Source organism: Hydractinia symbiolongicarpus, chromosome 3 (genome assembly GCF_029227915.1).
Source record: "Hydractinia symbiolongicarpus strain clone_291-10 chromosome 3, HSymV2.1, whole genome shotgun sequence".
NCBI lineage: Eukaryota > Metazoa > Cnidaria > Hydrozoa > Anthoathecata > Hydractiniidae > Hydractinia > Hydractinia symbiolongicarpus.
Window position 1 is genome coordinate 27,349,162 of NC_079877.1, and position 15,699 is coordinate 27,364,860.

At 33.6% G+C, this 15,699-nt stretch overlaps 1 protein-coding gene across 1 annotated transcript; it reads right to left on the reverse strand.

Annotated features, from left to right (window-relative positions):
• Positions 1-2,053: 2,053 nt before the first annotated feature.
• On the reverse strand, positions 2,054-15,639 carry LOC130636588 (very long-chain specific acyl-CoA dehydrogenase, mitochondrial-like). Its single transcript, XM_057446354.1, has 27 exons — positions 15,522-15,639; positions 15,147-15,285; positions 15,017-15,071; positions 14,605-14,677; positions 12,295-12,359; positions 12,126-12,218; positions 11,499-11,540; positions 11,354-11,422; positions 11,207-11,272; positions 10,783-10,848; positions 10,363-10,430; positions 9,883-9,928; positions 9,652-9,737; positions 9,512-9,560; positions 8,996-9,041; positions 8,815-8,918; positions 8,186-8,290; positions 7,818-7,904; positions 7,634-7,696; positions 7,353-7,454; positions 6,897-6,994; positions 6,656-6,728; positions 6,223-6,295; positions 5,937-6,009; positions 4,514-4,589; positions 3,282-3,419; positions 2,054-3,095 (listed from the first exon to the last, which is right to left on the reverse strand). Exons 2-26 carry the CDS (start codon positions 15,221-15,223, stop codon positions 3,282-3,284), a joined length of 1,893 nt encoding a protein of 630 aa, XP_057302337.1. The 5' UTR covers positions 15,224-15,285; positions 15,522-15,639; the 3' UTR covers positions 2,054-3,095.
• Positions 15,640-15,699: the final 60 nt, after the last annotated feature.

Here is a 15,699-nt window from a genome sequence, read left to right on the forward strand (position 1 = left end):
TTTCAGGCTAATTCATTATACGAAAAACCCTTTACAACCCTTTACATACGTTTTGTCCTACAGATTCTCTCTTCCATTTTCCTATCATAGGCTATAAACATTTTTATCTTTGACAAAACTCTAGATAAAAGACAAACATCCCAAAGACAATTGGTTATCAGAACGTGTAGACTGCCACTGCTTAATGGCAAAAACTCATTATTTTTATTTTAGTAATAAACAGATCTTTGGATATGAAAGGCCTAAAAACAATGTGATAATATCTCTAGATATTAGCAAGAATGACAAGGCTCCAATATCGACATTGTTGTTGACAGTTAGAAGTATCCACAAGATATATTCAGATAACGCAGCAAATTTTGAAGTTTGTCACAACAAGTAATTATATAGGTATAGATATCTGTACTAAGTACACGCAATTTAAACTTATCAATGTCCACAGCGAAATATTATATTATTTGATCAGATCTCAACTCTAAAAATGAGCTGATTGTTGCTAACGTCAGCGTTTCGTTTCGTAAATTTCGACGATTTGGTAGGCTGGACGTGAATTGTTTCGTGAAGCAGACGTGTTAGAAGGGTGCGACTAGAGCAATTTAAACGATACACACCTAACGTAGCTACGCACCTGTAAAAATAGCACTTCTCATGCCTATCGGCTGCAGAGAATCCACGAGTTGATGCGTTTTAAAAACTTCGATATAACCGCTAGTGTTTCAAAACCCTTCTTGCGGAATTGTAGCTATACTGGTTGTGTATATGTCCTTCTCATATATCACAAAACGCTACATTCCAGGACTCGATGTTGGAGAAATATCACCTTTGGTCTAAAGAGGTGTTTTACCAGCAAGAGATGCCTAATGTGTATATTAAAGAGACGTCCGGGGAACTGATTTCCATGGACTAACGACTAGTATTTTGTACAGGTTGTCAATCATTTTAAAAACGTAAATTGCAGAATTTTACTTTTTTTAAGAAGTAATTTCGTTCTACATGAAAAAGAAATTTTCAATGAGAAATAAAAACCATTAATAGTTCCCATAATCTGACCATTAAAAAAAACGAAACAAGAATTAGACTTATTATTTTCTAGAAATTTGCACCAGTTGTCTTTTTTGAGTAGTTTCCATTGCCATGAGTATTTAGGATTACAAGAAAAGAAGATAGAAAACCTTTTTTATTCTCGACCCCAGAGCTCTTTGAGACAAACCTCAACAGTTTATCTCAAAAAGCTCTGGGTACGAGAATGTGCCTTCTTCACATTTAACTTATCTTTTAAAATATTGGTTTTGTTAAAATCGTCAATTTTTAAGTAGTCTTCTGATTTAGCAGGATAACCTGCTAGATATTTGTCCAGTTGATGGGAAGCCTTGGTGCAAAAAAGTTTCTTACTTAAAAAATTCTTATTTTTTGGAAGGCGACTAATCAATTTCTGATAAAGTGATTTTTTATATGAAATAATTTCACCCTCGTCTCCAAGGTTTTTTGCTATTTCAATATAAGGGATGATGACGAAATGGAAAATATCTTTGGGGAGAACGGGAAGAAAAAATATGTTTTTAGTGTTTATACGAATAAAAGAGACATTTTCTTAATATTGGTCAATTTGTTGCAGCATGCCTGTTGTAACATCTGAAAATGCAAGTCCAGTTCAGTGTTTGCAAGAATAATAAAGTTGTTGCAATTAAAAATTAACATCGTAACCAAATCTGTTAGTAACTAATTTTGTTATGGCGGAAAGTTGCATCGCGTTGATAACAAGGGATCACGTTCTTGCTTTGTCATGCCAAAGGAAATGATAACAACCAACAAAATAAATAAATAAAAAACAAAACAAAAAAGCACAGTAATTTTGAGAGGGAGCAAACACACGCGAAGAAAAATTAAAAAAAGCGTTCCACGCGTTACTTATAGTACCGACTTTGAGATTCTCATTGTTGGTGAATAGAAGTATGCTCTGAAAAACTAACTGCCAATGAAACGCTACCATGTCCAAACCTGACAGGCGCACCGCAAAAAACATCCTGCGAGTGAGTGGGAAATTAAAAGAAAATTCTTTTAAACTTTCTGTTAATTTATTTACGAATCATATAAAAAACAAGTTATTCCATATTTGAGACTAACAGAGCTAAACACAAAATTATGATAAGGACCTTTCATTTGAGATTAACAGTCAGGAAGAAATGGTTCTTTAACGTTCGCCATGAGAGAGACAAAGTTATTCTTTTTTCAAAAGGCTCTTCAAAGTGCAAGAGTTTTTGTGCTTATGTGTTGTTTCTTCAGGGGAAGGAACAGCGCATTTACTTTGTTAATATTAATAGCAAATCATATGATTGAAAAGGTCTCCAAAGGCAATTTTAAAAAATCCTTGAAGTAAGCAGCTATAATAAAGCCGGTCAATAAAATATTGTTCTTGATGGTAAAAAACAAGGGTTTTACTTAGCCTCTTAACTGTACGAACTCCTGCCCATTCCTCCGCAAGTAAAATTCGTTATCATAAAAAGAGAATGAGAAAAATGAATACTACAAGTGTTAAAATCGTAATATAAAAACTTGAGAGGGGACGAAAAATGGGTTGCGTTAACGAATGTTCAAGTTATCTGAGGTTCTAGTTAACCGCATTTTTGTTATAAGAAAGAATTAACAAAAGTTCAAGGGATCGAAGAAAATGGTTCAAAATCATGAAAGTTCGAGTTATCCAGTGTTCGAGTTACCGGGAGCTAACTGTACAAAAGATTAACGTAATGGCGTTTTCGATAAAAATAAAACCTTGATTGTATTATTCAATCCAGTTTGGGATATATCCGTCGAAAACCTTGACAATTATATCTAATAAATTACATTAAATATTCACAAGTTACTTCTACCTTAGCTCTACAGAAAAGAGAGAGAAAAAAAAGAAAGAGTTAGTATTTACTAAAACCAATCCACGTGGGGTAAATGATGTACTCGATTGTTGTATGACGTTTTCTTGACTCAAAATGACTAGGTCTTCAACACGCTCTTTTCGAGTAACAACCCCTTATGTATTTATTAATTATTGTGTAAAATAATAATATACAACATTTTGACAGATCTTTGAAATACTTGCAGTTCTAGAAATAAGAATAAATAAAAATAACAACACGTGCAAAAGAATTGAAATATAAAAGCAGCCATATTTGCTTACATCTGATAAATTATGATATGAGCATATATCAATATTTTGTATGTTAAAAACAAGAACACGTGACACATACGTGATGACACGTGACTGCTGACATATACATCAAACCCCATACCTAAAAACCAAGAGGGTGTTTAGCTGCCACTCCCATGTTTGCAACGATATCGGCGGCGATTTTTGATTTTAGTTTATCTGTATTAACATTAGTCGAGTCGGTGCAACTTTGAAGATTGCGTGTCACTCTTTGGCTAGCCTGGAGATAACAAAAATAGCAGAATTATTACACATTTTATTTCCTATAAGAATAAAACATAATATCAAGAAAGTTAAAATATTTTCACATGACCTTCATACTAATAATATAAGAAAAATGATAAAAGAATAAAAGAAATTTCTTCTATAGTTACTCATTTTTAGTTTCAAGAAACATCTTAAAACAATTTTAGGCTTTGAATTATAAAAAAATATATATAAAAAATATAAGAAAATAGAACATCTGAAAGATTTTTCCTTAGTATGTCAGCGATTAAAAAATCGCTGTTCTCACGGGTTTGTTACATGGCACCACAACGGCGGGTAACGATTCGACATGTTTTTGAAGGGATACAGAGATTCAATAAAGAAGAAGTCATCCACTGACAAGTAATAATTTACATTCAGATGAGAATTTTTTCTTTTCAGTTTAAGAAGATTTCAAAAATCTCTGTGCCCACTATGTTCAATGTCGTTCTCACAATCAAGTATATGTAAAAGCATATGCGGCTTGTGTTATATTTTGCTATCCGTGTTCTATTTTTATAAAAAAGAGAGAATTTCTATAATCCCTCACAAAGTATATTGAGACAAGTTGCAAAGTTCGCCGTAACAAGTAGTTGTTTATATAGACCATTAAAATAACAGCTCCACGCATTTTGAACTCGTCAAAATTCACTTATCAAGGTTTTGTAGCGGACTTAGAACTTAAGTTATTTTGTTAGATCCTAACTCTCAAAATGTGCCGATTGTTGCTGATGTCAGCGTGGTTATTTTTCTCAAAGCCCTAACGTGGATTATTCTATATAGCGGACGTGTTTCAAATGCGACCAGTGCATTTAACCGTTACCAACCGAACCTACGCATCTGAAAAATCACGAGCTGATGCTGTATGTCAACTTTATAGATTGGTAGGGAAAACGCCATTGTCTCAATATTTCCGTGAAGGATTACAGCATCGTGATTTCCTTTTTAGTCAGTCAATAATTGGCATTATGACGCAAATGAATATCTTAGCTAAACTTCACTCTTTGACGCGTTTCCGCCACGTCAACGTCTATAAATTAAACTAGACAGTGTGACCGACAAGCTTACCTCAGTACAAAAGACCTGCGTCATAGCTGATTCGTGTGCACCACTTTTGCTTCCTTCATTCAATGATTTTGATGTCCTAATCCATAAAAAAGTCACGGTCATTACCAGGCTCCTTATCAAGAAAAATATTAAAAACAATGTTGGTGTGCTTCTACTACATTGACGCATACAAGTGGTATACAACATATAGTTAATATCCCCGCCCACCTGAGCAAGTGAAAGCCTTAAAGTTGGAAGAAAAAAAAAAACGTGACTGATGGACATTAGTATATGCTTATATGGGTTGTTAAAGAAGAACATCTTATAAACAACATGGCGTTTAAATCCTCCAAAACAAAAACAAAACAAAAATGGAGCAACGTTTACGCTACAACACTGCCTTCAGTAAAAAAATAAGAAAGAAAAGGTTAACGGTAAATTAACTGACACTAGAAAAACGACAATGCTTTGCAGGAGTTTTCTTGTTTTCTTGTTATAAGTTTTATATTAGGAACGTGATTAAAAGGTCTTAGAGAAAGAGGCCCCTAAACAAGCAAGGACGCTTAATACAGGATTAACCGTGATTAATTTCTTGGTATGTTGCAGTGCATTACGGAAAAGATAATTCTTGGTCAATGGGTGTGTCCTTTTTTAAAATGAATATCACTTTCGTTTTGATCACAAAAAAATATTTTTTTAAATGTTTCTACGAATCGATTAGAAGACCACAACAATTACGAAAAGAGAAAGTGTTTACGTCAACGCCAGCACTTATCTAAAACCATAATCGTTTCGTCAAAATAAAAACAAAAACATCTAAACGAAAGTCAAACTGACCTCTGAGTAAGGAGAATTGATTTATTAATAATTTTTTAAGATACACGCTCCAATATGTAATTATTTCCTTTAATCACTTCTAACTGCGCACTTTTATATTTAGCTATTCAAAAAATTAGTGCACTGCCAAAACTGACTCGTAAAAAGTAATAACATTGCACTACCAGCGAAAGCAGCCCAGCCCAGTTTAATTGCCGGAAAGAGAGAATGCGCGGTTTCCCGTAAACCCGGACACTGTTATCCCATGATCGGATGTATACAAAGACAAAACCCGGCAGTAAAATTACTTCCCGAACGACTTTTGAAACGCGGTTTTCACCACCTAAAAGCACGAGACTAGTAGTCTCCAAAAATGGTATAGGAGTTTGTGGTATCATTTTTGATGAGGCGCCGAGTAAAAGCAGGGCTACCCATAATATAGGAGTTTGTGTAGAGAAAAAAAGATTAAGATCCACAAATTTCACCCCGGCACGATAGCCTCCTTCATAATAAGATCTCACAATGCTGTATTATTAATGCCACGTGTGTCCGTAGCACGAGTTTTTTTGTTCGCACACGCACAATGCGGGTTTTATTAATATAATGATAAATAAATAAATAATATCACCTTGACAACACACTGATCATACCGAAGATGTCAATTGCAGCTTCCGCAAGCCGCGAACACACCATCTGTTGATCTAAAATAATTTAAACCTCGTGAAATTTGAGTAAATTAACTCCCGTAAGGTGTGAAAACCAAAACTGTTTTAAATCTGCTATGATTTTCAAACAAAACAGCACAGGAGAGGAAAATAAAAGAAAAATGTCAAATTTTAATTAAGCACTGGGTGTTTTGGAAAATACACAGGCAAGAAAATTTAAAATCCATTGGAATGGTTACTGTTACCTACCTATAATATCCTTCTTGTATTTGACCAATAAAGCTTCACTTGTGGCACCAAATTCGCCAATATTTTTTGATAACTACAAAAATAAATAAAGTTACTAGAGATACTTTTGAGAATGTGGAAATATCGTCAGAAAATTAGAGTTTTAATCCAAGTGCGCACGCGCTAACAAAGAAAACAACGTGAGCATCTTGCGCTATAGCGGAAAATATAGCCTTGAAAGTGAAGAATAACAGATAATAATAGTGAAAATAAGGATCGCTAATTAATTATTGAAAGCATACGCAACACAATCTTAAAAAATTCGATCGTTTTCCTTTTTTCCCTTTCAAGCATTCATTTCAAAACCTCAGGTCGCACACCTATGTTTTAAGAAAAAAAGAGAAAAAGATGCGGTACATCAAAAATAACTATTTTGAGAAAGGCAAAAACTTACCTTTTCAGCGTATGGACGTAGCTCAGGATGAACCGAGGAAGAAAAATCAGGTCCAGTACTAATACCGGCAGCTCTAAAAAAATATGAATAAGATTATTTATAACAATGACGAGTAATTTGGTGCAAATTTTGCACCGTGAATATAAATGATTTAATGTGTTTACTTTCTCATAACAAGTATTCACTTCCACCACAAAGCAACTCATACACATACAACTCACATACGCACTTTCCAACATACCTTTTCGATCGCAGGATACCTTGTTCTACAATCAAACCCATATTACCGATTGGGTTGGATAAAGATTTTTGAAGTTGTTTTAATTCCTTGCCAGCGTTCTGAAAAAAAATTGAAATTCGGTAAGAAAATGAATTAGAATAAGAAACAGTTTTGAAATGACCAAAATGTTGTAAAAATATAGTGATAAAAAGGATATAGTATAAAAAAATAGTGTTAGAAAACACTAACCCGAATGTTGAAAAAATACTGACTAAAACGTTGCAAAATTACCATTTAAAATTTTTAAAAACACTGGTCAAAATGTTAAAAAAACACTGACCAAAGCGCAAAAAACATTGATCAGAATAATAAAAATAACAGGGAAAAAATTTCAATTCACTGAAAAGGATTGTTAAAATTATTAAAGATAACGTTACAAAAACAGACCAGAACCCTCAAAAAACACAGACCACGCACCTGCAAACCAGTGAGTGAAATAAACAGTCGAAGAATGTCATTGGTTCCCTCAAATATGCGGAAAATACGAAGATCTCGCATCACACGCTCAGTTCCAGTGTCCTAAAATATTATAAAGGTCGACTTCAATAAATAAAGAATCGCAACACTTTCAAGATAAGTCAGTGTCTCAAATATTTGTATTTCTATGTTGATAAAAAAAACATTTTAGATTGGTAAATTTAGAGTGGTAACTCAGCATTAACTGAAATTGCTCTATTCAAAAATACCCTTTTTCTTACCTTCATGTATCCCATACCACCTTGAATCTGAATGCATTCATCGGCTACCTCCCAAGCTGCTTCCTAAGTCGTTAAAAATATATATGTTTAAATTATGTAGCTCAACTTTGAAGGAATCCTCTATTATACAGAAAGACTCATAGGTCAAATTCATCAAAAATATAATTTTTTTGCAATAGCTTACGGAAGCGTATATTTTGCTGATGGCTGCCTCAAGTTGAAAATCTTTAAAACCTTGGTCCATTAAACCACAAACAATATATGCCATGCTCTTTGAAAAATAGAAGAAGAAAAACATTAGTATAAAGCCTGATGCACACTTTAGTTTAAAAATTTTGCATGGTTTTATTTTACATGTAAAATATTAGAAATTGTATTTACGATATTTTTTGGCTAATAATGGTACAGAAGACTAACATTATATAGCCCTTATAAGAAAATCTAAAAGCACTCAAAAATGCAACAACAAAAATTGCCTCTATTCTTCTTAAGGTGTAAACAGGAACATCTTATTCACAATTGCAATGGTATTTACAGGAATTCCAGACATACCTCTGAAACAAAATGTTTTAATGTCATTCTCGCAATTTTTTCCTGGATAACACCAAAATTACTGATCTTTTGACCAAACTGTGTCCTATTTGCTGCAAAGTCAACCTAAATATAAACAAATCACAAACAGTTGCAGCTACCCCCAAGCTTAGAGCTTTTGTTGCTACAATAAAAAAGTGTAACCTCATTTTGCGAGTCAATAAATTTCGGAGGCCATCTAGAAGTCGAATTAATTCAACTTTATGGCCTGCACTATAGCCCACTCATTTAACCTAACCAGCGGCAATTTCTGCTCATTGGTCATACATTGCACAATAAGAGTCAGTACTTTTTACACTGCGATAAAAGCGCTAAATGGAAACCAGTCCTTCTGGTGGTTATTGTAGATATTCTGGATAATACGATTCAAAATATTATTACTGTGAATAGTACTCAAAGTAAATTTCAGGACAAAAATATTACAGACAGGACGTTTGTTAAGTAAAAATAATGCATACTGAAACTGTTGTTGGTTATTAAGGTATTCGTAAATGAATGATGGTGATCGCCAATAAAAAATTACCTATTCTAGGTTTTAGTTTAGTGAAACTGTCTATATAAAATATTAGACAAATTAAAATATAACTAACCGCTTGAGCAATCAAGCCCCTTTGTGTACCAGACAAAGCAGCACCCATACCAAATCGACCATTATTTAAAATGTTCATAGCAACTTTAAATCCATTTCCAACACCTGAGAAGGATAAAAGTTAGATTAATTGACTGTTCTCCAAAAATAGAAAAGTTCACTACAAATGCATTACAACTTACCACCAAGAACATTTTCAACTGGAATTTTAACATCTTCAAAATGAACCTAGAGAAAAAGTAAAATAAAGAAATAAAAACAAGAGAAGAAATAACTGATAAAAAATAATGAAAATATGTCGAAAAGACGACTCAAAAAATCGTATTCTTTTATGTTAATTTACAGACAATGGTTTATCTAAGGTATGTTTAGACCACAGGTACGCTTTAAACAACTGCAAAAAAATAAATTGTGTTATAAGTTGTGTAGAAGAGTTAATACTGCGAAACTAAAAGGTATCTACAGCCAAACCTGTAGAAGACGGCCACTCTGGGGACTTGGTCGTGTTATACTCTGTACGACTGATATGATCACCTGATATGATCACCTTATACAGGTATTATTTTGTTTTGGGGATAAAAATAGTGCTCGCTTATTGCGTTAGTAGGGTGGCAAATAATGACTATAAAGCACATTGGAGAACTCAATGTGTTTTATGACTTATACAGGTGGTCACTATAGCAGGTTTCACTTATTACCTCAGCAGTGTTTGAACATTTGATTCCCATCTTATTTTCTGGTGCACCACTAAAACAAACAAAACAAAAAAAAGAAAAAAACCCAGTAAAAAACAAAATGGATAGGTAGTAGTGGAATTTGATTGCAACTACACCAGTACCTTGTTACACCACCAAAAGCACGCTCAACAATAAAAGCTGTCACTTTGTTTTTCATTTCACCGCTCTTTTCATCTTTCACGGGAGTCTAAAAGATGCACATTATTTTGGTTTTTAGGAATGTATTTTGTACATTTAGTATAACATGCTAGGTATATGTTAGTATAACATATACCTAGCATGTCACAATACTGGAAAAATAATTTTAGAGGTTAATAGTGCTGAAATCTTACCTGAGCAAAAACTGTGAACACCTCAGCTATGCCACCATTACTGATCCTAAACCAATGAGGAAAAATTGAATTGACGGCGATTCAATATGGGTGAGTGGATGTTACCATAACCCTCCGTTAACCCAAACCATGGTGGAGATTGAGGGGATGGCACACAGCATGGGCTACACAGACTGTAATTGGGTCTGTGTAGCTCAAAACGAGCATTAAATTTTAGCTATTGTCGCTCCTGGAAGTAATAGACAGGGTATATCCGATTTGTGAGGGTAACTATGTAAAATATGCACATCTCTCTCTGGATATCATTGTAATAGTTTATTTCTGGTTTGTGCACAAGCTGATCTGCATTTAATTGCAACTTTAAGCATGCTGATAAGTTAACATTCAACATGTGTTTTAAAACAATGGAATAGCATGTGAAAGGTTTTGAAACACATACACTATAATTACAGAAAATATAATAATGACAACTTTTCTAACCAGATTTTTCCACCGTTCATTATCCAATGTTTACCATCAGGGCTGAGTTTTGCATTTGTCCTGATAGACTGAAAAAAGAAAAATGAAATAAACCATCAACTCTACCTTCTTTTTCAGGTTTACAATATTTGCATTCTATTATCGTACAATCATCACAATATTTTCCATATAAGGCTCAAATACTAGCACTACAAAGGTTGTCGCTTTGTTAAGAAAAAAGTGCTATCACTTACTTCAAAATGATTTTTTAAGCCAGAAATAGAAAGCGCCTTCCACAATTAGTAGAAATGTATAAATTTATGAACTTTTTTAGAGAGTAGAATTTTTGGTATGCAATATCAATTTAGCAGCCAGAAACAAGATCCCGCTCATTCTAATAGTTTAATAGTTAGACTGCAACAAGAAATAAACAGAACTTACTGCAGCATCAGAACCACTGCCTGGTTCAGTTAAACAAAAAGCTGCCATTTTCTCTCCGGTTGCTAACTAAAATAAACAATGGAGCGGTTGCTGTGTTGATTCCATAATTCTTTAAAAATGTTTTATATACACCAAAAGGTACTTCTTCCACCCAAACAGTGCTAGAGTATGGATTTTTATTAATTTTCTACCTTGCTCTCCTTACATTGGGTTTTTATAAACAGGAATAACATTACTATACCATAGTGGGTCAAAGGTTACTCATAAAATAATTTGCCAGGATTTTTATTCAGGTTGGTAATTGGTCAAAAAAAATATTAAATTTTTACTTTATTTAAGCCACTACCTGCACTCCTTACATTAGAATTTTTTTAGACATACACGGATAGGATGGTTAGTAATAAATAATATGAATTACACCTACAGAAGGCAAGTATTTCTTCCTTTGTTCTTCAGTACCAGCTAGCAAAATGCCTTTAAATCCAATTGACTAAAACAAACAAAAGAAGAAAACTTAAGCATACAATTCACGCATAAAAATGTTGATAAAAAAACACAGAATTCGTGTTACCTGATGTGCACCAAGAGCAATACCCACACCTAAATCATACTTCCCAACAATCTCTACCAAACGAGCATACTAAAATAAAAACACGTTGCAACGTCATGTATGGCAATAAAAACGTTGAAGACTTGTGATACAACAGTATATTCACCTGCGTATTATTTAATCCAACACCATCCAGTTCAGCAGGAACCTTAAAAGCAAAAACTATTTTTTAAGCCAAAACTTGATTATATTGCTTATATCAATTTATTGAATGTTTACAGACCTATTACCATAGGTTGCTTTTACTACCATTGCAATGTAACATGAAAATTTCCTGATAAAGCTTTTAAATTCTGGTAGAGCTATTTTATTGGGATCTGTTGTTGCAAAGTGTTATTCTCTGTAACACTAAATGCATAACTTTTTTGGTTTTGTAAAGGCAATTTGCACAGTCAATTTCTTTATATCAGTACTGTGTCTTGATAATTTTAAAAAAAATAATCTTTTAGATGATAAAGTAAATGAAAAATCGTCTTTATATAACCAAAAACCAAGTTCACTTATGAATGATATTTTCATATCTTCTTGGCAAACTGGTATAAATGCCATAACCAGATTAAAAAGATTAAAATCTCGAAAAAAGACAGTTATCAGCTGGCAGTATCATTACAACTTTGCAGATACTTATGTACAGAAAACTGAATAAACCAGTGACGTATATCCAGAGTTTTTTTGGGACTACCGTTTTAAACAGACTAAATATAAAATAATTTATATCAGTATTAGGGCATACCTGAAGTCCAAATGCACCCATTTCTTTTAGTCCTTGTAATGTGTCAGGTTCAATTTCTGCATTTGCATCGTTTACAGCTGCATTATTTTCCTCCTGCAAAAAAGGATTTAATTTACTAAAAATTAATTTCATGTCACACCGCTAAAAACAAAGACATAACGTAACTTACAGACATAAATTTTTCTACTGGGTCAATTAGTGCAGTGAGAAATTCTTCTTGATCTTGATTTAAAACTAAAACACACATAACAATTTTTACTTTATTTGTCTTTTCTAAGTAAAAACGTGATCTACTTTATTAAGCATATTATATAATATATGACTGCGAAATAAACTTAGCGCAACTAATGATAGAAGACAGTAAGATAGAGTTTCATGCATTCAAGAAAGGATAATATACAGTCTTGGTCATGAATGGCGTGCGATCGCATCCGCACACCTTCGCACACACCATGTTAAATTCGGGCGTGCTCTTTATCACACGCCTTGTTCTACTTTGTACACACGCCAAGCAGAACTGAGCTATTTTAGAGTAATCCCTTACCCAAACTTTACCCAATTAGCCCGTCCTTTTTATACCGCATTGCGTGCGTCTCGCTACCTGCGCAGCTAAGCTACCATTTTGTGTGACAGACAGACGTACGGACAGACGGACGGACGTATACGGTTATTATAATATAGACTAGTCGTTAACACGTGGAAAAATACACGGGGTCGCCCGTCGCGTTCGCTCGTCCTTTAAATTTACCTGTCACAACAAAGTGGATAAAAATATATCGCATTTGATATTCGTACGCATTTTAAAAAGTTTGTGTTTCCGTTACGGGACGCCGCTTTCGCGGACATACAGATAGACGACGGCTATTATTAAAGAGATACATAATTGTTCTTCTGTGTTAAAATGTATCTCTAAAATGTATTTCTATTAAATACCCACCTTCATTAAAATTGCTGACGTGAGATACATTTCAAATGTTTTGCGTCTGTATTGCGTCAAAAATTTTTTTTTTCTTTTTCAGCTGGCAAAAAATTTTGTCATTAACCTTGTATTGCTCTCCTTAAGACAATGAGAAATGGAAATAAAGTAAGTCCTATTGACCTACCTACCCGATAGTGTACTTCTTAAGTTAATAGTTCTGTCCCAACTAGCTCTCTATGTTTTAAGATAAACTGATTAGGAAGTAAGTTGTGCACGTGCTATTTACGAACTGAAGGTCAGGGCATCATAAAGTTAAATATCGCAAATGCTTGTCACGGGCACAGTTCAATGCAAAGCAAAACTGTACAGGAGACTCAATTGTTAGAGTCTTCCCAGAACATCTCTTCCACAGGGCAGGGCTGACTTATTGCCTGCTGTGTCGTGTGGGAGAGAGAACTTCTGGACTTCTTTTTAATATGATATACAATTTCTTCGATTATTATTACTAAACATATTTGACATTTCTCTTTCCCCTTTTAAAAAGATTTTTTAAACTTCATTGAACATGATTCTTTTTGGTATTATTACATCACGAGAACATTTGTCCGAAAGCTGTATTAAGGTACAGGACACCTAACCTCTCCCATGTTCTGGTTATATTTAACTTGCATGGGTGCGCACTCTTCTCGTAGTATTCCCTGTGACGATGAAGGTCGGACTGACTTGTGGCATGGTTCCAAATGGTCTTTCGTCCTTCGTTCGAGTCTCAGTGTAATGCACCAGCCGAGCATAAGAGTGTCAGCATGAAGGGAAAACTTTAATGTTCTCTATACCTTACATTCTTCATAATAACATCATTCATTTAAATTTCACAACAAAATTACGTTGCAATTTTTTTGCCAACTACTATGCTTCAAAAACTCTGCGCTGCCGCTCTTCTGAATGTAATAATTGCACGCCAAAATCATAAGCTAGGCGTGCGAAACTGATTGCACGCCTGTATTAGTGTAGGCGTACGTACCACCGCACGCGGATGCAAATATTCATGACCAAGAGAGATATGATGCATGTATAAAAAAGGTGATCTGGCAGAAACAAAGAAACAATATTTAGTATGACAGATGAATAAATTTTAGTTTTTCGATCAAGGCTCTTATGTTTCGAAAAACGAACGAATATATCAGCTGGATAACAGGGAAATATTTGTAATTTACTTGAAAATAGATGCTTGATTGGGAAAGCCAACTACTATTTATAATTTGGAATTTTCTGTCTAACTGACAATAAGGCTAAGCTTGAACTGTGTCCAGCAAAAATATAGTGCAAATTCATAAGAGGTCATACAAAAGAAAGAAATAATAACTGGTTGATATTCTTCTTGATAAAACCAAATTATCTACTCATATTTTGGCATGATAGCACTACATTTTACGGTTTTGCATCTAATTCATGGAAAGAAAAGATTAAAGATGGTTGAGATGCTCAATGTATAACATTTAAACATTATAATAATGAAAAGACCTGTCGAAAATAATACTTTAAAAAAAGTGAACACATTACCTTGTGGAAATGGAAACATTTGCTCAACATGTGCTTTTCCTGTAAATATGCCCATTGCAAATGATTTGGCATCCTAAAATTCACAAAAGAAGAAATAATTCAGTTTTTTATTATATATACAGCATATGAATCAATATATAATCAATGTCTTACACTAGGGGTAGTTTTTGTTAATAAAAATTGTCCCTTTGTACATATATGTATTAAAAAAAATGTAACTTTGTAAGCATTTTAGAAGCTGATATCACAGTTTTTAAGTAATTGATGAAATTACTTTTCTAGTACTTCCTTATATTGAATATATACCTACTCAAGAATCTCAAGAATAAATAAATGCCAAGGGTGTCATTCATAACAGTTCAAGTAACAGAAGCTAAGGGAGTGCTCTCTTTTTAAAAATTAAAGAAAATACCTTATCTTGTCCAGTTGCAGCCGTCCTTACAAAATTGGCTATGACAGGTTGATTTCTGAAGAGAAGAAGAGAGTACAGCACAAATCCCAACATAATCTCATTATAATGCATTATACTATTTAAAACTTACTTGGTCATGGTGTTTGCAACATTTTGAGATGATGCAACCCATAAGACATGTCGAAAATTGTTACTTTTTGAAAACATAGTTGCTTTACTTTATCTGAAGCAAGTGAGGAAAATATTTGGGTTTCGATTGTTTATTTACTCTAAAAAAATTTAAGAATTGAAATATAAATATACAAACAGCCTTATTCCAGCTAAAATTCTACTTTACTGATCATGAGAAATAAAAAGCAAAACATTATAGCTGGCTAGCTGGTAGCTACAGTACAAGTAACGAAAGTCATAAGCAATTATGCTGTGCGTTGCTAACATAGCTGTGATTTTAATATCCAGTTAGTTGAGTATTTCTTTGCTTTGATATTTGTTAATACATACTTACGTACAAACTCAGCCGTCTAGCTATAGCTAGTCCGAAGTCCACTGGCTCACAACTTTTTCACTTTATTTTGCGATTACCTTTTGAAAGTTCAAAGTTCGTGGAATGTTTTTATATGTTTGCACTTATAGTGGATAATGTATACTTTTTGAATTTAAAATCGCTATGGTAAATGCGTGCA

Excerpts from the sequence above, each read along its gene's own strand:
- LOC130636588 (XM_057446354.1), bottom strand. The coding sequence starts at position 15,223 with ATGTTTTCAAAAAGTAACAATTTTCGACATGTCTTATGGGTTGCATCA. Across the intron at positions 8,291-8,814 it reads GGGGCTTGATTGCTCAAGCG|GTTGACTTTGCAGCAAATAG; the intron begins GTTAGTTATATT and ends GTTTATATTTAG. Across the intron at positions 6,296-6,655 it reads TACGTCCATACGCTGAAAAG|TTATCAAAAAATATTGGCGA; the intron begins GTAAGTTTTTGC and ends TTATTTTTGTAG.